The sequence below is a fragment of the Paroedura picta genome, chromosome 1, assembly GCF_049243985.1.
Source record: "Paroedura picta isolate Pp20150507F chromosome 1, Ppicta_v3.0, whole genome shotgun sequence".
Taxonomy (NCBI): Eukaryota; Metazoa; Chordata; class Lepidosauria; order Squamata; family Gekkonidae; genus Paroedura; species Paroedura picta.
This window is the reverse complement of record NC_135369.1, coordinates 84142341-84167956: the sequence shown is the minus strand read 5'-3', so window position 1 is coordinate 84167956 and position 25616 is coordinate 84142341. Positions and strand designations below refer to the sequence as shown.

The following is a 25616-nucleotide window of genomic DNA, read 5'->3' as shown; positions in this document are numbered from 1 at the left end:
TGTTTAAGAGAGAGTTATTTCAGTGTTTCCTTAAAAGCAAAGAGAATGTTTGCCCTAAAGATAACTAACATTAAGTATCTTTTTGTCAAGCAGCTGTTACTAAAACCATTACTCTGAGAACACAGCCTTTTAACCACATTTTTATTTTTTTATTTTTAACAGATAATAATTTCCATTCCACATACAGCTGAATAGGAAATAAAACCCTGTGGTATTAGGCGCCCAGAAAAAAGGTGAAACATCAAACATTTTCAGATGCATGTTGTAGGGGCTACTGGGTATCTCTACTAGCCCCTTGAATAAAGTTTGAGGCCAGTGGCACCAACAATGTCCCATTCTGGGTATAAGCTTTGTGTGTACACACACTTCTTCAGAATTAAAAGAATAATAGCCAGAATTAAATGTTAGTCTTAAAGATGCCACTGGACTCATACTTTGTTTTGTTGCTTCAGACCAACAAGGCTTCCCACGTAAATCTACTAACTACTGTCATGCTTATTCCTAGAATTAATGAATAAGAATGGAACTAATTCAGAGTTAATGTAATGTTAAGTACTAACTTAAGTTACTGAATGAACTATAAAAATATCTTCTTGAAATACCTTGAAATACCTATAAATACCTAAAATATCTTCTTGAAATACCTAAAGAAAATTCAATATTTTATATAAGAAATTATGATGCAGTTTTAAAAAAATTCAGACGTTCACATTAATTTCTTATGGTTTGGATAAAAGATTAAGATCTCTTTAATGTCAAGAGCAAGTCAGCCAGGATGCTATACATCAGTAACCACCTGACCAAAGAAGTTCGCCTTGCTGGTAGCACCCTCTTGAATAACTGGTTCTTAACCTCACTTCAGAACTGGGAAAGAGAAAGCTGAAAGCAACTTTCTTTTGAGAAAATATTCCACATAGGAGATGTCACTGTTGCTTTATATCAGCAAATTTCCCCACATTGCTTAGACTTGTTAGAATCAGGAGACTATATAAGTGACCACACTGGCATCTAGGAAATGGACTTCTGTGAGTGAATCCTAGAGATATTATGATCATCTTGGAAAAATGTGACGTCATTTCTCAATAAGGCAAAGAGGATATAAATTTAGAAGACAATATTAACATAGTCATTCTACTTTTGAAAAGGAGACAATTTGTCCATTGTTTTGGGAGAAAACTATTGTTGAGTGCAAGAATTTCTCAATTTTAACCAAGGAAAAGAAACAAATTGTCTATGGAGACTCAGGTCACCAGAGTAGCTCAACTGGCATTTTATTGTCTCTGCCAAGATAAGCTACTAGTGTCCTACCTGGCTGCAGAGCAACTAGCTGCAGTGATCCATGCGACTGTCACCTCCAGGTTAGATTACTGCAACTTGCTCTACACAGGCCTGCCCATGCCTTAAGACTCGGAAACAGCAACTAGTCCAGAGTGCAGTAGCACAGATCCTTCTAGAGAGAACACCCTGAACGGCCCATATCTGGCCTGTTCTCAAGCAACTGCACTGGCTCTCAGCTGAATTCTGGATCAAGTTCAAGGTTTTGATATTGACCTTTAAGGACATTTGTAGTCTGGGCCTTGTGTACCTGAGGGACCACCTAGCTGACTATATTCCCCTCAAAAGCATTCCACTCTGTCAGTTAAACTGGCTGGTGATCCGTGGCCCCTAGAGACATCAACCAGGGCCAGGGCCTTTTTGGTCCTGGCCTCTACATGGTGGAATGAGCTCCTGGAAGAGCTGGGGGCTCTGCAGGAGCTTCCTCAGTTCCAAAAGGTATGCAAAACTGTGCTCTTCCACCAGACATTTGGTTGAGGCCAATAACCAACAGTGAAATCATTGGAATGGCCCCCACTCTAAATAACTTGCCCTCCCTTAGCTGGAAAAGGGGTTGGAGAAGACAAACTCAATATTGGTTAGTTCCTATAGTAGATAATGAGTAATTTTGACTGTTTTGTCTGTGATTCTTACTGTTTTAAGATTATTTATGTTTATGTTAACAAAATGTTGCAAACCACCCCAAGCCAGCAATTCCGGGAGGGTGGTTATAGAAATCATTATCCATTGTTGTTCCTCTATATATTTATGAAACAGCCTAGGGGGTGGGACATGTCCAGCTGTCCAAGTTGGAATAGGACCAATCAGGGTGCAGCCAGCTTTGCCCTGATTGGCCCTGCCCCTGCAGTTCCTGCCCTCTGTCCCTGGACTCTAGCCTCTTTGCTCTCAGACACCTCAGTGCCTGGAACCGGCATCAGGTAAGTGGAGAGGCCCTGAGCAAAGGATCATGGTGGAGGCCTTGCTAAAGAGGGCCTCTTGGCCCGCTAAGCAAGGCCTGCTGATGAGGGCCTCCCGACCTGCTAGGCTGGGCTTGCTAGCAAGGGCCTCCTGGCCTGCTAGGCTGGGCCTGCTGATGAGGGGCTCCTGGCCTGTTGACTGCCTGATAAGGAGCTTTGTCTCAGCCCTGCTAACGAGCTGCCCAGCCCCCACCTGCCCCACGATCTGGCTGCAAGCTGCCGCCCAAGGCCACCTTACGCTTCCTGGCTAGGGGCCAGCCGAGGGGGCCCTTTCAAGGCCCGTTCTTAGGAATGGGCTTTGAAGATAGTCTAATCTAATTATAAATAAAGATGTTGAACGTCAAATAAAACAGCAACAATCTAATTAGAGGAGAACTCTGCAATAAAATTAAGCAAACAATTAATCAACACAATTAGCTAAGTTTTCATCTTGGATCCAGAGAAGACAGAAACATCTTTCAGTTGGGTAAGTAGTTTGCACTGATTAATCACACTTTCTCAATTTGTTTATTCTGGGTGCTTTTCAGGTTTTCTATGCATATTTTGTTTCATGGTTGTATTTTACAGAGTTCTACCGTTATTAAAAGAGCCTCTTGCGGCGCAGAGTGGTAAGGCAGCAGATATGCAGTCTGAAAGCTTTGCCCATGAGGCTGGGAGTTCGATCCCAGCAGCTGGCTCAAGGTTGACTCAGCCTTCCATCCTTCCAAGGTCGGTAAAATGAGTACCCAGCTTGCTTGCTGGGGAGTAAATGGTAATGACTGGGGAAGGCACTGGCAAACCACCCCGTATTGAGTCTGCCATGAAAACGCTATAGGGCGTCACTCCAAGGGTCAGACATGACTCGGTGCTTGCACAGGGGATACCTTTACTGTTATTAAAGCACATTTTCATATTAGTCTTTGAACAAGCAAGGCCTTCTATCTATAGGAGTTTAACCTGTCACAAAAATCTCTAGAGGAAGAATAGAAGGCTATTTTTCTACTAAAATTGATGTCTGGCTGTTTCTAGAATATTTTTTCCTCTCATAGTGCTGAACCACCACCTAATAAATTGAACCCATAACTGTCACAGGAAGCTGAAGCTTAAATAAATAAATGAAGATAATGGCTGTCCTTAGGCCCAGGAAACTGATTTTTCCAGCACATAATCTTATACTTCTATGCTTGCTATGGTCTTCAGGAACCATACAGCACTTTGAAAAGTGATTTTACAACCACAGTGACAACAGAGGGAATGGCATAAGGCAGTTTCTCAAAAAAGCTTGCTTTAGATCAGTACACATAGGCAGGTGAGTCCATCAAACTTTTCAGACAGGAGACACTTCATGTTTGCCATCTTTTTGATTCTTCAGATCCACACATGTAATGAATACACCATCTATAGTTCCTCCAGTGCCATCTATTTTCTCCCCAAAAATTATTCTGTTTCAAAGCTAAACTTTCATCAGACATAAACTTTAATGATCAGGTAAATTATTCCAGGAGCCAAGAGCTTGCTAATCTCCTGTAAAGGACTGATGCACTAGCAGAGTAGAATTAAAAATAAATTTATCATTTCTATAGGCCACACTTGGCTTGAAACTTCAATTTTAAAATTGTTTGTTGTACAACATGGGGGGGGGGGCTGCTGTTTGAGGAAGTTCGAAGCTCCCCATGAGCTTATAAAACTAGTTTCACGGTTCTTTGGATACTAGGCTAAATATTTAAAAGGTTTTCCTTCTGTGTAGTAAATGGTTGATGAATTGTAAGTTCCCTTATACTTCCCTTGAACAACTCTGGAAAGGATATATTTGTTAATATGTGCACATTTAAATATAATTGATCAATTTGTTCCAGAATACATCATTCATAAAAATGATACCCTTACTAAAAACATACCTGATAACGTTTTGGCCCAATTGCTGCCATCCAAATACCCATGCTTACATCTTCTCCCTATGTGTTTTTTAAACAAAAGAAGCTCAGGACATCTCAAGATTGAAAATCAGTTCTGCTGCCTAAGGCAGATAATTTGACTAATTTTTGTGCAACATTTCTGTAAAGTATAGCTGCCCTGACATCTATATTTTAGGAAACAAAATAGAACAAGTAAATATCATTCTGTTCAGACACCATGCAATGCTTGTTGTTGTTGTTGTTATGTGCGAAGTCGTGTCCGACCCATCGCGACCCCATGGACAATGATCCTCCAGGCCTTCCTGTCCTCTACCATTCCCCGGAGTCCATTTAAGTTTGCACCTACTGCTTCAGTGACTCCATCCAGCCACCTCATTCTCTGTCGTCCCCTTCTTCTTTTGCCCTCGATCGCTCCCAGCATTAGGCTCTTCCCATGCAATGCTACAGCATATTTTAGCCATGGTTTGTGAAACCAGGATTTAGCAATCCTACCTTGCCTTGACAAAGTCTACTTTCAGAGTCTTCTCACTCCTCTACTCAACAACCTAGTCTACTCAAAAGAAAGCTGCCAACTGACGTCCGTTATGGCATGCCTACAGACCTTCAAAGCTGCTTAGTTCTGACTTTAACTCTTTCTTGTCCCTATTCAGAAGACATCCCATTTAAATTGAACCACGCACCCAAGTATTCAGAGCCTCTCAAGAGGAACAAATTTATTTTGCCTTGCCAGTGGTAGCAAAGCATGTCTGGGGTGGGGTCATCCCCAGACCCTGTCAGCAGTGAAGTTGAAGAGGTGTTCCATTTTCCAGCCCTGAGCTCATGCCATGCAAGTTGCCCCTGGAGCCTGCAGCCTTGCTTTCTACTACAACTGATGGTGGGGAGGCAGGTGCCATTCTACGCTACCATAGCCTGGGGGACCAGCCTTGCATTCCTGCCAAAACAACCGGGGGGAGGGGGGATCCACTTCCCAGACAAGCCCCACTAGCAACCAGGTTTGGAGCAATGAAGAAAGTAAAGTTTGCTTTGATCAGAGCATATAAGGGTGGAGTATATCAGTGGGCTACACATGCAAGACAGCAATCTCAAGTAATTCTAATTAAAATCCTATTCCGGTCTGTTCAATAGGGATTACTCGTGGAAAAGTTAGGACTGCATTAAAGTCATGAACACAGACAAGGAGAGAGCTTTATGCAGACCGGATAAGAGTGAAAAACAGAAAATTGAGGATTCCTTGTTCATAGCTAAATTAACTATGGTTACTAAAATAGCAGAATTTACACAATCCACTAATTATGGTTAGCATAATTAAAGCATGGTTTCATGTGATATAGAGATAAACATATAAGGAACTTTTATAAGACCAGAAGCTGTCACACTGTAACGCTGTAAAACATGAGCATTCTTTCCACACCTCGAAGCATCTTCTCTTTTAGTTCAAGTACTGCAGTCAGCCTTTAGGTAAATTTAAATCTGGAAATTGTGTTTACAAAAAGTAACAGCCCTAGTTGCAGAATGCTGCCTGTCTGTGTATTCAACCCCACTTGTTCTTTAATCAGACATCTTGTCTCCCCCTATTCAATTATAGTTACAGTACCTGATATATCTTTAGTCTTTCTGAATTGCTTGCAAGCCATTCTACAATGTCTTTGGAGATAACGTAACCAGACCCACAAGCAAAGGCTGGGTATGCAGGGCTTGGATACTCCAGTTCTTGCCACTTCCCTGTCCGATCGACTGCCCAATTTAATCTGAAACTTAAGACCAAAATTATAAAACAGAAGTTCTTTGGAACAGAATGTTAGTAAATAACTCTTCATCTGTGCAATTTAAGGCCATTTCAAGTGTTTTTTTCCTGCTAGTGGCTTGACAGGAAATTATATTAGGTTGTCTATTTCCTAGGAAGAAGGGGTGTACCCTCACTCCACAGTTTTCTTACCTAATGCAAATAAATGGAGTGGTAATTCAGACACTAGTTTTTTAATTTTTCATCTGATTCTTCTTTCTGTTTCTTTTATCCAGCCTATGAGTAACAGAAGAGTAAACAGGAAAGAGATGATCTATTTCCTCCTCTACTTCCTTACATTTGTTTTTAGGGTCTTCCTAGTATAGATGTTCTTTTGAACACTTGAAAGGCAATGGAGTAACTTCATTCACCAAAGCTTTGGTCCTCTGACCCAAATATTCTGCCCTATAGTTGAAGCTTTTAAACTTCATTAAAAGAAACGTGTTTTTCTTTTGTAGCTCCTAAGCTACAGGGATAATGGCGTGGTGAGTCAGACTGCAACCATTTCAGGAGGAGGGAAAACATCTTCCATTAGGACTTCCATATCAACATAAATCATGAGGGACATATCTAATGTAACTGGCTATAGATACGTACTTTCAAAAGCCAAAACAAAGTTATTTATTTAGGTTGCTTTCCCATTCTATCCAGAGGTCAGTTTATTCTCATTAAGAACATTTGAAGATTAGCAAAGAGAGGGCAGCTTGCCCAAGGCCACATAAAACTAAGCAAGTGTATCTTCTTAACTCCATTCTACTTAGTTTCCTACATTGCTTATATTACAGAGTGTTATTCTATTTCTCCCATAAGCTTTAATGCCTGGTTGACCAAGCAAAATAACACTAAGAAAGCAAAATGGTAAGCACGTGTCCTAGACTTTCACTCTACTGGCACCAGTATATGCCTATGGTACAAAGCAGAAGAATCTTGTGCCCTGAGAAAGTGTTTGGTTTTGGAAGATCATATTGGTGGAGCAACAGAATACGATCCAATCCAAAGAACAAAAGGTTAGAGAGCAATGCTTCAAACAATGGTGGAACATGACACATTCCCTAGAAAGTGCACATTAGAAATACTTATTAAGCCAAGTTATTCACTTTCATACTGCCAATAGCTGGCACACTGCTGGAGGAGGCAATGAGGGAAATTGTGAGGGAAGGTTGATGTTTCTGCTAAATTTATACCAGCTTTCTAATTTTTTCAATTAAACAAATGCACAAATTTAAAATACCTGAATCTTCCTTTCTCCAGAATCTTTGAGCACAGGTAGCCATCTGGTTTGCTTGTGAAACTGATCAATAATAATAATAATAATAATAATAATAATAATAAAAGATTACTCTTACTTTCCCCACCAAGCATTTGGTCTGCCCAAATTTTTAAGCTTTATTCTGTTGAACACAGCCTCTAAATCTATGTAGCAGTCATCGTCTGTTTTCAGCAACACGTTGAAACTTGCCGATTCTACTGTCCTGTAGCCAAACAAAACAAAAAATTGTGGATGAACAATGAAATCTCTTTTAACTGACCTTGATACAGTTATACATGTAACATGTATATTAAATTATTGTAATATAATTTTACTGGAAATGCCTCTGAAAAAAGTCTGGAACCTTCAAGCTGATACAAAACTAAGCAGCAAGAGCAATAATTGATTCTTGCTGTAATGAGTGCTTCAGACTACTGGTATACTACCTCCATTGGCTACTGATTTGTTTCTGGCTCAGTTTAAGATTACTACGTTTTGCCCTTTCAATTACTTAATCACTTGGGCCCAAAGGACCACTTCCATCCACATCAAAAGGCTGAGATCCAAACAGGAGCCTTCCTGCAAGAACTGATCTTATCTGAGGTAAAGTTAGCTGGGACCTGTAAAACCTTTTCAACTGCTACCCACACATTTTAGGTCTCCCTCAGGGCTGGCACCATTCCCACAAGCTTTCCAGACTAAGTTAAAGACATTCTTCTGACTTGGAAGGCCTTAGAAACTGTGGGACAACGCCTGCTGTTTTAGCATATCTTTAACCACTCCTGCGGAGTAGAATAAATAAAAGAGTAAGCCCTAAGGGAGAGGAGAAAGGGCGGGCTCTGTCCGGGATAAAAACTCGGAAGGCCCAATCAGGAGCCGCAAAGCGGCTCCTGATTGAGCCCTCTGAGTGTCACTCCAGGGCCAAGCAGCCAATGGGGAGGCATGCAAAGTCCCGGCTCCCCATTGGCCGCTTGGCCCAGCCTCGGCTTGCCCGGCCGGGGACTCACCGCACACAAGGTGAAGCCTTCCCCGACGGTGAGTCCTCCCTGGCTTCCCCTCGCCCAGACACACACAAACACACACCCAACCCCCCCCCCCATCGCCTCGCTGCTGCATCCCTGCGCCCACACACACACACTCACCAGCCAAACCCCACTGGCCGTCCCCCCCCCACAATCGCCCCGCCGCCGCTTCCCGGCCCCCACAGAGACACACACACAAAACCCCCCTGGCCACCCCCCTCGCGCCGCCACTTCCCTGCCCCCACAGCCACACACGCACACACACATACCGGCCAACCCCCCCTGGCCGCCCCCCCCTGCGATTGCACCACTGCCGCTTTCCCACCCCCACAGACACACACACACACACACACACACACACACACACACACAAAAAAAACCCTGGCCGCCCCCTCCATCATGCCACCGCCGCTTCCCCACCCCCACAGACACACACACACACACAGCCACCCACCCACTGCACTCTCCCACTCCTTCCCCACCCCACACACCCACACACACTCTTCTCTACCCCCCTTTCCTCGCCACCTCCCCCTCCCGATTCGACCCCCCACAATTCCCCCCCTTCACACCCCTCTCCCCTTTCACCTACCTCTCTGCCTGCCTTCCTTTCTTTCTTCTTACTTCCTGACTTCCTCTATTTCTCCATCTCCTTCCTGTCTCTCTGTCTCTCCCTCTCACTTGCTTCCTGTTTCTCTCCTTTACTTCCTTTCTTTTCCCCTTCTAACCATCCCTTCAACCACCCCTTGCCCTTCTTTCTCCCTCCCATACTTCCTTTCCTCTTCTTCCTTCTTTGTCTACAGTCTGCCTCCCCATTCTCTAGCACTCGCTGTCTTTCTTCTACAGCGGGCTTAATTTCTGTTCCAATATATTTAACATGTAAATAATTTAAAAGAATGTTAAAATAAAATTCAGGTGGGTAGCTGTGTTGGTTTGAAGCAGCAGAACAAAGTCTGTGGCACCATTAAGACCAACAATGTTTTATTCAAGATACAAGCTTTTGTGTCTATCTGAAGAAGTGTACTTGCACATGAACGCTTATATCTTGAATAAAACTTCATTAGTCTTAAAGTTCCATAAATGACACAGGCAGAGAGAGAGAGTTTGACACAAGCCATGAGAAGAGCAAGAGGGATTTCTAGCTATGGCCCAGATGAGACTTGCATTCCTCCATGCACTGTATCTTCCTCTCCAACTCAGTAAATCAGAGCTGCATATATACGGTGGTCATAACGAGACTAGCTAATATTTCAATGTGGCATGTGATACATGTCCAAAAGTTGACCATTTTTAGCGAATACGATGTCATCATCCCCCCCTCACTCAAAATAAGAAGTGCAATCAGACAGGAAGACATACAAACTGGGCATGCAAAAGCAACCAACAATGTACATTAATTGTAATAAAGCCCATTGCTGTAGAGAAGTCCTTAATCCAGTGGTCCCCAACCTTTCTGAGGTTGGGGACCGGCAGGGCATCGGGGCGCGTCCCGCGCGGGCCACGCCCATGCATCGGGCCGCGCCCACGCATCAGGCTGCACCCGCGGGCCGTGCCCACGCATCGGGCCGCACTCGCGGGCCGCGCCCGCGGGGCGCAGCCGGCCCTGATTCCCTCTCCCTGCCCTCTCGCAGTAAGAAGCTTCCCGGGCTGCAAGCTTGCGGCCTGGGAAGTTTTTTACTGCGGGGGGGGGCAGGGAGAGGGAGCCACGGCCCGGCGCCATGGCCTTCGCGGCCCGGCACCAGGCTGCGGCCCGCAGGTTGGGGACCACTGCCTTAATCCACAGACAAGCCACAGACAAAGTCCCAACAGTCTTTTCCAACCTACCATCGATAGAAGTTTAATAATTTAGCTGGAACATTTCTGTATGTGTCAACAACGTCGACAAAAACAATATCATCATAGGTGCTGCTTTCATCCTTCAATAAGGCATCTTCCTCTTCAAGTTTATTTATATGATGCATAATCCTTTCAGGCCGACTCTGCAAGCTTTGTAAAAGGGCCTCTCCTTCTGAAAAGGAGGCAGGAGAGGCAAGGAAATTTTTATCACAGGCATGTTCAGCATCCACATAGCAATTACAGATAGGTCATATTTTCTACTCTTCCCCCACATATCAGCAAGAATGGAACTAGACTTTTCTTGATAAATTCAGGTGTAGTTTTCAAAACTGGAGAACAGGAAGTATAATTAAGTGTAATTAAGACAGCATCCTAGCACTGTATTAGAACCAAAGATCCTTTCCCAGTGATGGGAGATGTTTCCATCAGTTAAAAAGGAGATGATTTTTGTCTATTTCCTTCCTCTCACTGGGGACCCAAAATGTTCCCCAGGAACAGCATTTTAGGGAAGTGGAGAGGAAGAAGGGAAAGTTATGCTCCATCAGCAGAGTTCCACATGGCAAACCCCGGTATCTCAATAGGGGCCTGCTCCTGAACCACCATCTCTGAAATGAAGCAGCAGTAACTACCATACACATACTTCTCTCCAGACAGAGGTGAGGAATGCCCTCATAAAGCACCCACATCCTCAGCATGTACCTGTGTCTGCTGATTTTCCGTACAGAGGACATGTGGTAGCCACTACTCATGAGTGGGCAAACAACCTGCAAAAGACAGCATCAGCAGCCACTGGCCTTTTCCCTCTGCACAGCAGTGGAGTTTAGGCTGAAAAAGAGCAGCCCATTTCTCAATCATTTCTCACAGAGGAAGAGCACAAACAGCAGCACCAGCTGGTGAAACCTTTTTCAATCAGCAATCACCAGGCAATATAGTGGCAAGAAGATGCAGCAGCAACCACCACTAACCTCCTGTTGTATGAAACTGGTAAAGAGAAGGTGGAAGAACTGCCACCACCGCTCTAAAGGAAAATCTTGCCTATTCTGCACATTACATTGCAATGCTGATCTTCTATTCTTAAGCAAAAGGAATAAAATAGGGCTCTGAAGATTAGACATGTAAAATCCTCAAGAATATGTACTTCTACATTTCTTTGCTAAAAATGTAAAGCAGTGATTTCTTCTATATATTAGAATATGACCTGCAAAAACGCCCCTGTCTTGATGCTTCCTCAGATTCTATGTTCTGACAAACCTTGAATACCCCTGGGAGATGGGGCACACCACATAGAATCATAGAGTTGGAAGGGGCCATACAAGCCATCTAGTCCAACCCCTGCTCAACGCAGGATCAGCCCTAAGCATCCTAAAGCATCCAAGAAAAGTGTGTATCCAACCTTTGCTTGAAGACTGCCGGTGAAGGGGAGCTCACCACCTCCTTAGGCAGCCTATTCCACTGCTGAACTACTCTGTGAAAAATTTTTTCCTGATATCTAGCCTATATCGTTTTACTTGTAGTTTAAACCCATTACTTGTAGTTTAAACCCATCCTTTCCCTTGCAGCCAATGGGAACAGCATCCTGCCCTCCTCCAAATGACAACCTTTCAAATACTTAAAGACGGCTATAATGTCCCCTCTCAACCTCCTTTTCTCCAGGCTGAACATTCCCAAGTCCCTCAACCTAGGGATCCCCAACCTGTGGGCAGCGGACCACATGTGGTCCTTTGACTAATTGGAGGCGGGCCCCGAAGGACACCTTCTCCCCCCCCCCCGGCTCTTTACTTCATCCCCCCCAGCCCTTTACAACACACTTCGGGTGTCATTGTCTCCCATCACTCCCAGATTGCAGAGAAACAAGCTCAGGGTTACCATTGATTTGTCATTGTCACGAGTTAAAATTTCCATGAAAATAAAATGTTCCTTATGTTCATTGTTGTGGCGTGTCTGTATCTTATTTTGAAGGGATGTTTAAACATAGCCATAGTGATCAGAGAGCGTTAGGGCAGTGGTTGAGAGTAGAGGAGTAAACTACCCCCCCCCCCACCGGGCCTCAGTAAAAGGCGTTGAGTGGTCCCTGGTGAGTGGTCCCCGGCGTTGAGTGGTCCCCGGTGATAAAAAGGTTGGGGACCACTGCCTCAACCTATCTTCATAGGGCTTGGTCCCTTGGCCCCAGATCATCTTCGTCGCTCTCCTCTGTACCCTTTCAATTTTATCTACGTCCTTCTTGAAGTGAGGCCTCCAGAACTGCACACAGTACTTCAGGTGTGGTCTGACCAGTGCCGTATACAATGGGACTATGACATCTTGTGATTTTGATGTGATGCCCCTGTTGATACAGCCCAAAATGGCATTTGCCTTTTTTACCGCTGCATCACACTGCCTGCTCATGTTTAGTTTACAATCCACAAGTACCCCAAGGTCTCGTTCACACACAGTGTTACCTAGAAGCGTATCCCCCATCCAGTAGGCATGCTTTTCATTTTTCATTCACCACCTGGCCCAATAGCTGTGTACCATCTGCCAGAGCAGGCAGCAACTTGCCAGAGAATTTACAATTCCTAGCCAGATGTTAGTAGCCCAGGATACACAAAAATCTACCAATGGGGTATTTGAAAAAGACTAGATGGTACACGACCACTAAATTATGCAGTATTCTATATGTACACCTGAGACTTGCTTGAGCTTATCTTTCCATGTATCAACGGAGGGAAGAAGCAGCAACCAGCATAACTATTAAACTGTTACTGGGACCACTTAACTGACTATGCCCCCCAAAGGACATTAAGCTGGTCCAGTGCAGGTGACTCCTGGCTCAAAACAAGTACATCTGACCTCAACCAGTGAGGAGGAGGAGGAGGAGGAGCTAAGAGCCTGATGGAACTGGAGGAGCTAAGAGCCTGATGGAACTGAGTCAGTTCCACAGGGCCTGTAAGACAGAGCTAGGATCCAGGGGACACCAGGAAGTGCAGATCTCTCTTTCTTTCTCTCTCTCTCCCTCTCCCTGCGTGTCTCTCAGTGTGCCTCACAGAAAGAGGCATAGCAGGTAATTAGGGCTTGTTCTTAGGAGGGAAGAAGGACTGGTATGCTGTTTGGGGCAGCTCTCTGTGTGTCTCTCCTTCCGTCGCAGCAAGGGTGGCTCTCTCTGTGTCTCTGTCAGCAGCTTGGGGCAGCTTTCTCTATGTCTCTCTCTGCCTCCCTCGCAGCAGGAGTGATAGGAGGGAATGAGGGCTCGTGTGTGGTCTGGCAAGGCTCTTGTGTGTCTCTCTCGGTCTCTGGCACCTCTGAGAAGAACGTGGCTAGTATCCAGGGAGGGAGGGCGGGAGCTGTAGGGGCAGGCCAGTCATTGGCCTTATTCCAACTTGGACAGCCAGACACATTCCACCCCCGAGGCTGTTTCACAAATATATAGAGGAACCATGGATAAGGATAATATGTTGTAAACCACCCTGAACTGGCATTGCCAGGAGGGATGGGGTATAAATTGAAAAATAAACAACCCAACAAACAGAACATTTGAATACTCACCTTGAATTATGTAAATAAAACCACCTGCGATCCCCTCCACACCTTGTGTAAATTCATGTGGCAATGATCCTTCCCCTGCCTATTTCATAGAGTGATTAATAATATGAGAATTAGTTCAAATTCTCCTATATGCATAATGATTATATAGTGCTAAAACAGTTGGGAACTACTTTAACTCTCAAAGCCACTGGAATGTTAAAGGCTGCAAGCACCCCAAGAATTCGTTGTTGGCTACCTTTAATCCCTTAACTAGAAGTAGAATTCTCCACACTCTTTGGTAGGGGACAATAATATTCTGTAGTCTTTAACTTTTTAAATGTACAATGTTTGTTAAGCATTTCTTTAAAAAATTAAACTCCTCATAAAATTCATGATAAAGTCAAGTTTATCATAAACTAAGTGGACTTGCAGCTTAAAAGACAAAATGATTCACATCTTCAAAAAAGTGTAAGCTCAATGGGACAAACTTAGTGCAAATGGCTATCTTTTTCCTGTGTTCCCCTTCGTGCAAAAGCTCTAGCACAAGTAGAAATTTGGAACAAGATCTAATCTATCATGTAGAGAGGGATTTGTCCTCTGCATATTTTCTCACTCTGCAATCAGAGTACTCTCAAAAAGCAGAGTCCCCAACTGTAAACACCAAATTAATGTCCTTCATCCAACCATGGAGGGAATAGGTGTAATGTTGCTGCCCCCCTCCCGCCATGGACTGAACCTTTTGATGATATGAACAGGAATAATAAAAATAATACAAAATTAAAGATGTGGCCGCTGGGACAACAGAATCTTTTACAGTTCTTGATTACAGCAGCTACATTTGCTGCTGACATTTTTGGAATCAACTTCATGTTCAACATGATGTCTAATTTCCCCCTCCCAGTTAGCAACCCACAGCAAGCAATATATAAATCACTGTATTTGGATCCCAAAGGGAATCATGAACTGCATGGATGGTGTAAATCCATCTACTTTTCAAATGAAATGAAAGGTTATAAATAAAACTCCACAACAGCTTTCCTAGGGAGATGTGAAAAACCAATTGCTAGAGATTATCTTCTTACTTCTTTCTCCTCCAATGGAGTTTTAAAGAAACAGTTAAGCATGAAGAATCTTTTTGAATATCCACTTGAAAATACTGACAGAAAAAGCATTGATTCATCCATATGACATACAATACTGTCTCCAGCAATAATAAGAGGACGTCAAGGAGGAAGAATAAAACAGCACTGCACTCTACATGAATTCCATACTTTGCTGCATTTCAGTCATTCTGAAATTTACCTTTTAATACTCAACTATACAACAAAAATCTAAAGTACTTTGTTCAGTGAACATAAAGCAAACAGTTGTTCCTTTCTGATATTTTATTAAGTTTATATGTCCATATTAGTTTCCTCTTGCCAAGTCCACAGTAACAATTTTGCACGATATGAATTTACGAAGCTGCTTTATACCACATCAGAAGATCAGCCCATCTAGACTAATATGGATCACTCTGAACAGCAGAGCCATGGCACTTCCCACATACATACATACATACATACATACATACATACATACATACATACATACATACATACATAGGAAGGCCATTCCCGCCCACCCTCCTCCCTGGCGACGTCCCAGCTTCTCCACCGGCCTCCGAGCAGTCCCGCAGTGTCAGAGACGCGGCGGGCCTGCTCGGAGGGCTCCGGGTAAGCCTTCCTCGGCCCCCTGCCCATCAGCGAGGCCAGGGGCTGGACTGACTGGCCACTTACAGCGGTCAGTCCTGCTAGGCTTCTGCTGGTGAGGGCCCAATGTGCCTTCTGATTGGGCCTTCACCTGACTGGTCAGAAATGTTTTCCGTCCGGGTGAGGCGATAACTGGCCCCTCACCCAGACTGCCCCACCCTCTCCGCCCACTTACCCTTTAACAAAATATGAAGATGGATATGTGAAGGGCCAAATTGTAAATATAGCAGAACATTATACCAGATATGATAAGAAACTGGAAGGGAGAATAACAAAGGAAACTGTGAATAAAATGAAGCAGAGAAAAGCAAACAAGGAGCCAAATTAAGAAGAAAAGAGAACGAACCAAGAAGAAGAAAATTGAGATATACAAGCTAGGAAAGTAGAAGACAATAAACCAACATCTTTACAGAAAGAGGAGAGGAAAGAGTGTATTTTTCCAATGTTTAAAAGTTGGTAACAATAAGTTTTGGAAGCAACTTGAATATGATAGAAAAAGTATTTGACAAGAATTTAAGAACCATTCATAATGTTTTCCAAAATGCTTTCATTTATAAAAGAAACAGATGTGAATATAAAAGACCAACCGTGGTGATTCTGAAGACACCTCCTCCATCATTTACCATCACTTTGTGAAGATTTCGAGACACAAGGCCTTGCAGATCCTGGCTTTCCCACACAATAGTGCCTTCAAAACTCTGCCAAAACAATAGATCACATACTGTTAAGAACATATCTTCTATATATGTACATAAACACCACCATGCTAACTATATAAATGGATTTTTCAGTTTGTTAATGCTTTCTGGAGAAATTAATAAAATAGAGGCATTACAGTCTAATGTATATATCCATACATAAACCAACAGCTTCTTGGGCTATAAATATTGCAGCTAGGGATAACAGGACACTTAGTGAAATACGCGAAAGAGTTGTTGGGTTGGAACAAGAACATCTGCAGGTCATATAGTATGTGCTGTCAGAGTATAACAGCTCAACAGAAGCCTCTACTGTTATCATCATCATTTTTGGTGAAATCACCTGGTAGTTTACATTTAACACCTCTCTCTTATTTAAATTCATTATCAGTCTACCGTATTTTATATTTGCAAACTACTGCAGTGTAAATTTTATAGAGCATTCAAGTATATGGCATAAAGATGCTAACAGGCACTTTCTTGTTTTCTAAAAAAAAAAAATCAATGTGCTTCCTTAAAAAAATTATTTTAAGAAAACACATTTGATAAGTTTCAAAAAGAAGCCACAAATTGACCACAACACTAGATACAGGATTAAAGGTGAAAACTGATATTACTACGGAAGAAAGAGGATCCAAAACCCACATTCGCCTCAGAATATCAATGCAAAAGCAGGGACAGTAATCATGAGCAGTAAAGGATATTTAAACCATTCCCTACAAACCCCACCCCTTCTCAGTGGTTTCAGAGGAGTTCCCCCCCCCCTCAGATGAGTTCTGTACCAGAGATGAAAAATGACTATGGGGAAGAAGTGCAGGAGGAATTAAGAACTATATCTGTCAGATCTTCCCTCTAAGTGCCCTTCTGGAATTGTGTTCCTTCTTAACACTACAAACAGTGAGTTGGAGCCTCCTGTCTGCCAAAACAATATCTAGCTCCACCTTCAGAATGTAGAGCGAAGCAAATAAGCATTAAAATAATTCAGGGACATGTAGTAGAAACGAAGTCAAATTACTGGGCTGCAAGAGCTTCTTTCAGAAAGCCCTTGTCAGACTGTCCACTCGACTTGGATGGCCCAGGCAAGCCCCATCCCATCAGATCTCAGAAGCTAAGCAGGGTTAGCCCTGGCTGACACTTGGAAGGGCGACCTCCAAGGAATCCCAGGGCTGTGACATGGGGGCCAGAAACAGCAAACAATCTCTGAGTGTCTCTTTTCTGGCAGCCAGGCAATCTTAGGAGCTCCTGGCTATATGACACACATGCCATACAATAAATAAATAAATGTCAGACTATCTGAACATACTGCATACACTTTGCTTTAATCCCTATTTTACAGTTCCTTACAAGTTTAGGTAGCTCCGACTAGATTCCTAGTGCATTTTTACATATGCTTCCCTCAAAGACATCTGTCAGCAGCGTTTGACACAGTCGATCATGAGCTCCTAGCTCACCGCCTCGCCGACACTGGGATACGGGGGGCAGCCCTCAAATGGCTGATCTCCTTCCTCCAGGGTCATGGACAGAGGGTAGCAATAGGAGAGAGAGTATCTAGCCATCACGAGCTCACATGTGGAATCCCACCAGGAGCAGTCCTCTCTCCTATCCTATTTAATATTAATATCTTCATGCACCCTCTTGCTCAGCTGGTACAGAGGTTTGGGCTGGGTTGCCACCAATACGCAGATGACATCCAGCTCTTCCTCCTGATGGATGACCGCCCTGACTCCCCCCCCCCCGAATTTTTAGCCAGGAAGCAGTGACGAAATGAATCAAGCAGTGTCATCTGACGCTCAACCCTGCAAAGATGGAGGTCCTTAGCGACTCACTCCGCCAGGAACCTGGGCATGATTCTGGATACTTCCCTTACAATGGAAGCCCAGGTCACGAAGATAGCGCAGCTGGCTACTAACGCCCTACCTGGATCCAGAGCACCTAGCCACAGTGATCCATGTGATGGTCACCTCTAGACTGGACTTCTGCAACTCGCTCTACGCAGGCCTACCCTTATCCTTGATTTGGAAACTACAACTGGTGCAGAACGCTGCAGCCAGGATCCTCACTAAGACATCATGGAGATAGCACATCTGGCCGGTATTCCAGGAACTTGGCTAGCTCCCAGTTGAATTCCGGATTAAGCTTAAGGTTTTGGTAATCACCTTTAAGGTCTGGGCCCAGTGTATCTGAGAGACCACCTCCCTGCCTATATCCCCAGAAGAGCTTTACACTATGCCACCTCCAACTGGCTGAGGATCCCTGGCCCTAAAGAGGCACATCAGACCTCAACAAGGGCCAGGGCCTTTTTAGTCCTGGCCACAACCTGGTGGAATGAGCTCCCCCTACCAAGGGCTTGTCAAAGTTGCTTGTTGAAATGTTCTTCTAGTTGATATGTTATTGTTATTTGTTATATTGATATCTATTATATTGTTATTGTTATACTGATATTATTCTCTGTAAATGTTCTACATGTTTTATGTAAACTGCCCATATCCGTAGGGAAGGGCAGTATAAAAATCTAAATAAATAAATAAATAAATATATCAAATAATATCTTGTATCAGTAGAAATCAGATTCTTGAAAAGCAATATTATACACATACGTGTATACACACACACACACGTGCGCATGCAGCACAGAGAGTACAGCTTTCAGGAATAACCAAACTGAGTACTGAACTTTGAGTAAAAAACATGAATATCATATTTGTCTTTCCATCCATGGAAATTCCACAAAGTATGTTATTAATATGTTGCACATTTATTTATACAATTTCATTTCAGGCTGTATATTTTATATCTGTTAAAGGATAGGAAGGGGCAAAGACACTGGGAAAACATCAAGTATTTGGAGAAGCTCCATTAATTTATATTTAACATGCACCAAAATGCAGAATATTCAATAAAGTAAGCAAGTTAACAATGACATTGAACTTCAGCTATTTTTTGTAATGAAAATCTCAGTGCTAAAACTACATTAAAAATACATTTGTGGCAGATCTGGACTACATCAACTTGTTTCTCCATATTTAAATTGCATCCTTATACTTTTGCACTGACAAACACAACTGAACAGGTATATTGACAAAAACAGCTTTCTTTAAAATGTCATATGGTGCTAAGCCTACTGACTCTTTCATTAATACTCAAACAAAAGTCATGGTTGAGTCAAGGACAAATAAATGTTTTAAAACTTACTTCTGAGAAAATTCCTTTTTTAAATGTTTTTGTCTGTAGTTTATCCTATCCTTTATCAGTTTGAAGCTTTCTAAAGTAGTATTAATTTGGCCTGGCAGCTGGCTGTTATTTTTATTTACCTCTGTTGCTCTCCTTAAGAATATAAAAAAGACAGGTGCACTTCAATCAAGAAGGCAGATGACATCTACCTACTCACTCCATTTATATGTTGTGTTATTTTCTTTCCCTCTATTTAAAACAGAGTTCCAGGCGGTCTCTAGGCACAGAGAGGCAATCCAAAATGTTTATAGGTAATAAAAAGAAGCCTTTATTGCAACAGGAACTGAACAGACTAAATATGATCTTCCCCTCCCACAGCTGCTTAGGGCAGGCTGCCCACATTCTACAGATTTTCAGCATTCCTATTAAGACTTCACTACACTTGCCTAGACATGCACAGTGACTGTCAGATCTCTCTTTTAAAAAAGAAGTCATTATTTCACAGATTCACTCTAGCAAACATAGGACCACCTCCAGAGAGGATAATGTATGTTTCCCACCACATGAAAGGAAACCCATGAAAAAGAGCCACAGCCACTCTAGGTCTCTATTCCAAATATGCTTGTGGTTTAAGCACAATTGCCAACTGTATATATAAGATGGTCCATGTATACCTAAAAAAAAAGCAGTGTCAAAGATTAAAACTTAACAGTAATTCTAAAACTTATGAACCATCTTCTAGAAAAGTACTTGCAGCCTGCCAATTTCTGACCCTGGTGGATAACATACACACTCTGCCAAGAGATGACTCTTGATTATGTAGACAGAATGCACAGTGATCCATCAGTCCATCCGGCTGCTTTTCCATAAGTGGGGAAGGTTTCAATCTTTTTGCTTAAGTGCTTTATTCTTCTTCAGTGGGGGAAGTCATCCAAGCCAGTTAGGTCATGCCTCTGCTCACTCAGGTAGGGCTATGAAAATTTTGCATTGCTTCCTATTGGTGTGACTGTAGGCTGACTCTCCAGTTTGGATAGCCCTACTGCTCAGGTAGGAGTCTAGAGCCCTGTTCCAAGCCAGAACACTGAAATGAACTAGGGGGATATCAGAAAAAAGTCTAATGAGCACCAAGAGCCTTCAGATTCTATAAGAACCCTCTTTTTTAAAAGCAGGAAATAAATAAACTTAAGGAAGGAAGAAGCTCTCCAGAAAGAAGTCGGACACAGAGAGTGGCTACTGGAACCCAAAAGAGAAAGGCAAACCTCCAGGACCCACCAGGGAAGAGCTTCCCCTTTCCCACACAACTTCTCAATATCTTCAGGATCAGAACCCTCACCACCCCTTCCCAAAGAGTCCAATCCACAGCAGCACATAGGCATGCAGACCCACGCTCCTTGGAAGCTTCCAAGAAGGATGTCCAGACCAATAGACACAAACACCCGCATAGCAGGTCTTGACCCCAAGGCTTGGCAATCTAAGGGTGCCATCAGAGTGTGAGGAGTCATCCTTCATGATTGTTTCTATGGAGGGCAAATCAGAGAAAGAAGAGGGTGAATGGTCAAAGTAGGCAAAGGTTCAAGAAACATCTTCTAGGCAGCGCTTCCAACACTTGCTAAATATAGTGATCAGCATGCTTAACTACCAGATTGAGATGCCAGAAAAGCCAAGGTCATCCATCTCTATCAAACTGGACAACAGAGGGCTCAAAAACCCGGCAAGAGTACAAATGGTTTATCTCTTCCCGGACTTCATTGAAATCAAGGCATAGTAGGCCCTGCCAGACAGTGGAAATTTGTTAACTTCTATTGTCAAGAAGGAGCCTCTTGTGGCGCAGAGTGGTAAGGCAGCCGTCTGAAAGCTTTGCCCATAAGGCTGGGAGTTCAATCCCAGCAGCCGGCTCAAGGTTGACTCAGCCTTCCATCCTTCCGAGGTCGGTAAAATGAGTACCCAGCTTGCTGGGGGGTAAACGGTCATGACTGGGGAAGGCACTGGCAAACCACCCCGTATTGAGTCTGCCATGAAAACGCTGGAGGGCGTCACCCCAAGGGTCAGACATGACTCGGTGCTTGCACAGGGGATACCTTTACCTTTACCTTTATTGTCAAGAAGAACCTTTTGTGGCGCAGGATGGTAAGGCAGCCGACATGCTGTCTGAAGCTCTGACTATGAGGCTGGGAGTTCTATCCCAGCAGCCGGCTCAAGATTGACTCAGCCTTCCATCCTTCTGAGGTCAGTAAAATGAGTACCCAGCTTGCTGGGGGGTAAAACGGTAATGACTAGGGAAGGGAATGGCAAACTACCCTGTATTGAGTCTGCCAAGAAAACGCTAGAGGGCGTCACCCCAAGGGTCAGACATGACTCGGTGCTTGCACAGGGGATACCTTTACCTTTACCTTTATTGTCAAGAAATCCTATGTGTTACCAGAAGATGTCATGGGTGAGCTCAAGGTGCACCTAGTAGACATACTGGTGGTCGCCCTTTTAAAATAAACACCCTTTCCACATGATTTGTCTTCCTCCTTAAAACCATGTGTGAATACACTAGTGCAGTTCTCTTAGCAAAGTTACACACTTCCTTTATTATCCCATAAGAAACAAAATAATTTACAATCTAGACATCAATCATTAACACACTGCTAAATTCCTACACTGTAACAAGTGGATACTGACATGAAATATATGAGCTGATGCTAATTTTTTGTGTTTCTACATAGTAACTTATATACAACCGTGAAGCTAAGAGCTATCATAGCAGAGTACTTATTAGAAGAAATCACAATCTACAAACAGGTTTCATGTTAATTATTACTTGGAAGTGATTAATGCATGTGTCATGAATATGACATGATGTGTACCTACTCTGAAATTATCTGCAAATTTCAGAACACTGTTTTCATTACATTTTTCTTGTACACATCTCCATCCAAAGTACAAATCTCCACACTACGACTTGGAGATAGTTCTCATGAATGCCATTCCCCCACCCTCCCATTATTAAATCATTATTATTATAAGGAGATTTCATTTACTTATTAGGAGAACAAATTAAATCACAGATCTCTTTATACTGCAATAACGAATGGATGTAATGCCTGGTATGTGTGGCACTGGAAAACACTTTCAAAGCCAACAATAATTCAATACCTCTTTGAAAGGCTAAATAAGCTTGAACACATTGGGGGGAATCATGGATAAGTATTTATTTTGTCTGTACCTCAGTTTAAATATTACACATACCTCAGGTAGAATGAATTGTTCTACAGGTTTGTACCACACTCTGTTCACTTGTACTCCACAACTAGGAGGACTAAAACGAGCACTGAAGAGTGCCTCCTACAAAAACAAAACAATAAATTAGTAAGCAAAATTTGTTATTAATATTATATATCCTCACTCCCTAAGCTAGTTACAACAGAAAAGATCCAAGACTTGGAAGCAGGGAAATAATGAAATTTCTGAGCTTTACTGGCCAAGCTTCTCAACCCAATTAAGTTAAAGTATAAATAACAATCCTTTATATCAGTGATCCCCAACCCGCGGGCTGCGCCGGGCCGCGGCTCCTTCTTCCCTCCCCCCCGAAGCGAGAAGCTCGCCAGGCTGCGAGCAAATCGGCTGCCAAAGCGGCCGATTAGCTCGCAGCCCGGCAAGCTTCTCACTTCGGGAAGGGAGGGAAGAGAAGCTTGCCGAGCCGCAAGCTAATCGTCCGCTTTAGCTTTAGCGGCCGATTTGCTCGCGGCCCGGAGGGGCCGGGAGGGGAAGCCACGGCCACCGGCATGGCGGCAGCGCAAACGCGCATGTGCGGACTGCAGCACACGCGCGTTTGTGCCCCTGCTGGGCACAAACGCACGTGCGCAGCAGTCCACGTATGCGTGTTTGTGCTGGGGCTGCCGCGCGTGCGCGGGCCCCCGGGCCGCCCTCTCCGCCCACCACTCTGCAGCAGTCCGCGGCAAGTGGAAGCTTGCGGACCGCTGCTTTATATAAGTCATGAGGGCTAGAAGAGGGCTTATATACAACTAACTCTACCTAAACTGTAATTCAGAGGAACAGAGAGGTTGGTCAGGCAGCCTAGGGAATTCCTAGCTCCCTTCATCCTAAGGCTCAAGAGTTCCCCGAGCTTTGCCCTCCGAGTCTGCAGAGGTTCCTATACCTTAAAAAAATGAGCATTTAGGGAGTTCTGTCCACATTTTAATATTCAGGGTTTGAATAAAAGTCAAAATTCTGAGGGGAGTTTTCCAAGCACTCTAAAAACGAGGACACTATGCAGCAATAACATTTTAAAACAGTTATTGCATCTCAGCTATACTGAAACCTAAGCCTGGCACATCCTCATCCATGATTCCTCAATATATTTGTGAAACAGCCTGGGCAGTGGAACATGTCCAGCTGTCCAAGTTGGAAAAGGGCCAATCAGGCCCTGCCCCTGCAGCTCCCACCCTCTGTTCCTGGACTATAGTCTCTTTGCTCTCAGACGCGCCTCCGTGCCTGGAGCCAGCAGCAGATAAGGGGAAAGGGCCCTGGGCAAAGGGTCGTGGTGGAGGGCCTGCTAATGAGGGCCTCTTGGCCTGCTAGGCTGGGCCTGCTGATGAGGGCCTCCCAGCCTGCTGACTGCCTGCTAAGGAGCTCTGTCCCAGGCCTGCTAACGAGATGGCCAGCCCCCGCCCGCCCCACTTGATCTGGCTTTGAGCTGCAGCCCAAAGTCACCTTAAGCTGCCTGGCTGGGGGCCAGGGGATGGGAAGCTAGTTGATATGTATTTTGGGTTCCCTAGTAAGGAACGAACATGTTCCTTTTTCCTGTGCCCTTAGCTGCTGCTTTATTATTATTATATTTTTGGCACAAGAGATCATGACTGAATCATCTCTCTCAACTTACTGCCATATTTAGAGCCTCTGAAATGCTCATACAGTATACAGATTTCCACGTACCACAAAACTATATGATTATATCTAATTGCTTTTAAGAAGACAAAATTGCCAAAAGGTATTACAAAACCCATAGTGCATGTTTATTCTTCAGAGAGACCTTTTGTCTCTCCCTCATTCCACAATTAACCTTTTCTGGTTTAAGATGGCTATGGATTTAGTCTATTCTGTAACAATAACTATAGCATCATACCTCCTGTTCTGCTTGGTATAGCTTCACTGTGATGTTTCTCTGGAATCCCACACCCTTAGCATCATAGAACACCCCAAGACTTGTGATAACAATTGGATAAAGGACTTTGAAATGTACACTGACAATTCTGTCTTCAGAAAGTACTGAAGTATCATCCTCTGGCAAAGTGAATGCTTCAATTTCTTGATTCAGGACTATTAAAAAAAGTGGAAGAAAGTGATCAAGATCCAGTAACACTGGAGTACTCTATTACAGAAGGCATAGATGGTCTCCATATTAATTACCATCATGGACAAGTTCAGGAGATAATACATTTAGAAAGAGATTACATCTTATTAAAGACTAAATTTATCTCAAAGTAAGAGGGACTGGTAAAACTGCAGAGTATTTCATGGTTCAGACAGACATAAAGAAGAAAAGTTTGTCATATCAACCCCTGAAATTTATTTTATCATAATAATGCCCCAGTGGGCAGAACATTGTGGTGACTAGAGAAGTGTACATTTTTCAAGGCTTCCAGTTGGAATATACTTAGGACAAAACACTGATTATCCAATATAAAAAATGCTTAAAAATCCTGACATTCATACCTGGGTTGGTAATATTCAGAAGTCTGCATGAATAAGGATCTTCTCGATCTTCCACTGGCACATCACATCCACGTGAACCAATTATGAATTTCACAAGGACTCTAAAATGTCATCATCAAGAAGATTTACTGATTTCCATATCACCATCTTCAGAATACCTATTATAAGGGCAAATATCTGTTTCCCTAACACTAGTATATATATGTATTCATAAATTTAAAAACCCTTATGCAGCTATAATAATTGCTATAACACACTTCACTGTTGTCTTACAGAAAAAGGTTTTTCCCTCATAATAAAGGATTAACAATTATACTTTAAACTGAGATGGATAGTTTAATAAGGAAGCCAAGGCCCTTCATTTGCAAGACCTAAGAAAGGCTGTTAACAATATGATGTTTTGGAAGTCATTAATTCATAGGGTCACTATAAGTCAGAAGCAACTTGATAGCATCTAAAACACACACACATTTTAAAAAGCAATAAATTTAGCAAACATAATATATTATACTGCTTGTCTCATTTTAGTATTAATTTTTTTCTTTAAGATCAATATATATTTATTATTCAATTGTGATCATGAAACATGGAAGGGAGGGAGGGAGGGAGGGTTAGGGTATTTTATGTGAGAGTACTGACAGGTAAGCATCAGAATTCTCTATAATTTATCAATTTACTTATCAATACATCTAATAGTAAACTATCTGACCATTTTCTCA

At 43.1% G+C, this 25616-nt stretch overlaps 1 protein-coding gene across 4 annotated transcripts in view; it reads right to left on the bottom strand.

The window, feature by feature from the left end:
* B3GALNT2 (beta-1,3-N-acetylgalactosaminyltransferase 2) overlaps positions 1 to 25616 on the bottom strand; it is a 40886-nt gene that overhangs the window by 4172 nt on the left and 11098 nt on the right. Inside the window, exons 3-12 of one of the 4 annotated variants that reach the window (XM_077345741.1) lie at positions 24898 to 24998; positions 24308 to 24501; positions 22432 to 22527; positions 15916 to 16026; positions 13599 to 13677; positions 10065 to 10248; positions 7316 to 7441; positions 5781 to 5940; positions 4169 to 4225; positions 6 to 644 (exon numbers count right to left, since the gene is read on the bottom strand). In XM_077345741.1, the coding sequence (XP_077201856.1) occupies positions 561 to 644; positions 4169 to 4225; positions 5781 to 5940; positions 7316 to 7441; positions 10065 to 10248; positions 13599 to 13677; positions 15916 to 16026; positions 22432 to 22527; positions 24308 to 24501; positions 24898 to 24998 (1192 nt within the window). In that variant the 3' untranslated portion in view covers positions 6 to 560. Of the gene's footprint in view, positions 1 to 5; positions 645 to 4168; positions 4226 to 5780; positions 5941 to 7315; positions 7442 to 10064; positions 10249 to 13598; positions 13678 to 15915; positions 16027 to 22431; positions 22528 to 24307; positions 24502 to 24897; positions 24999 to 25616 lie in introns of those variants that run through there. The other 3 variants (XM_077345733.1, XM_077345722.1, XM_077345715.1) reach the window with 3 other exon arrangements.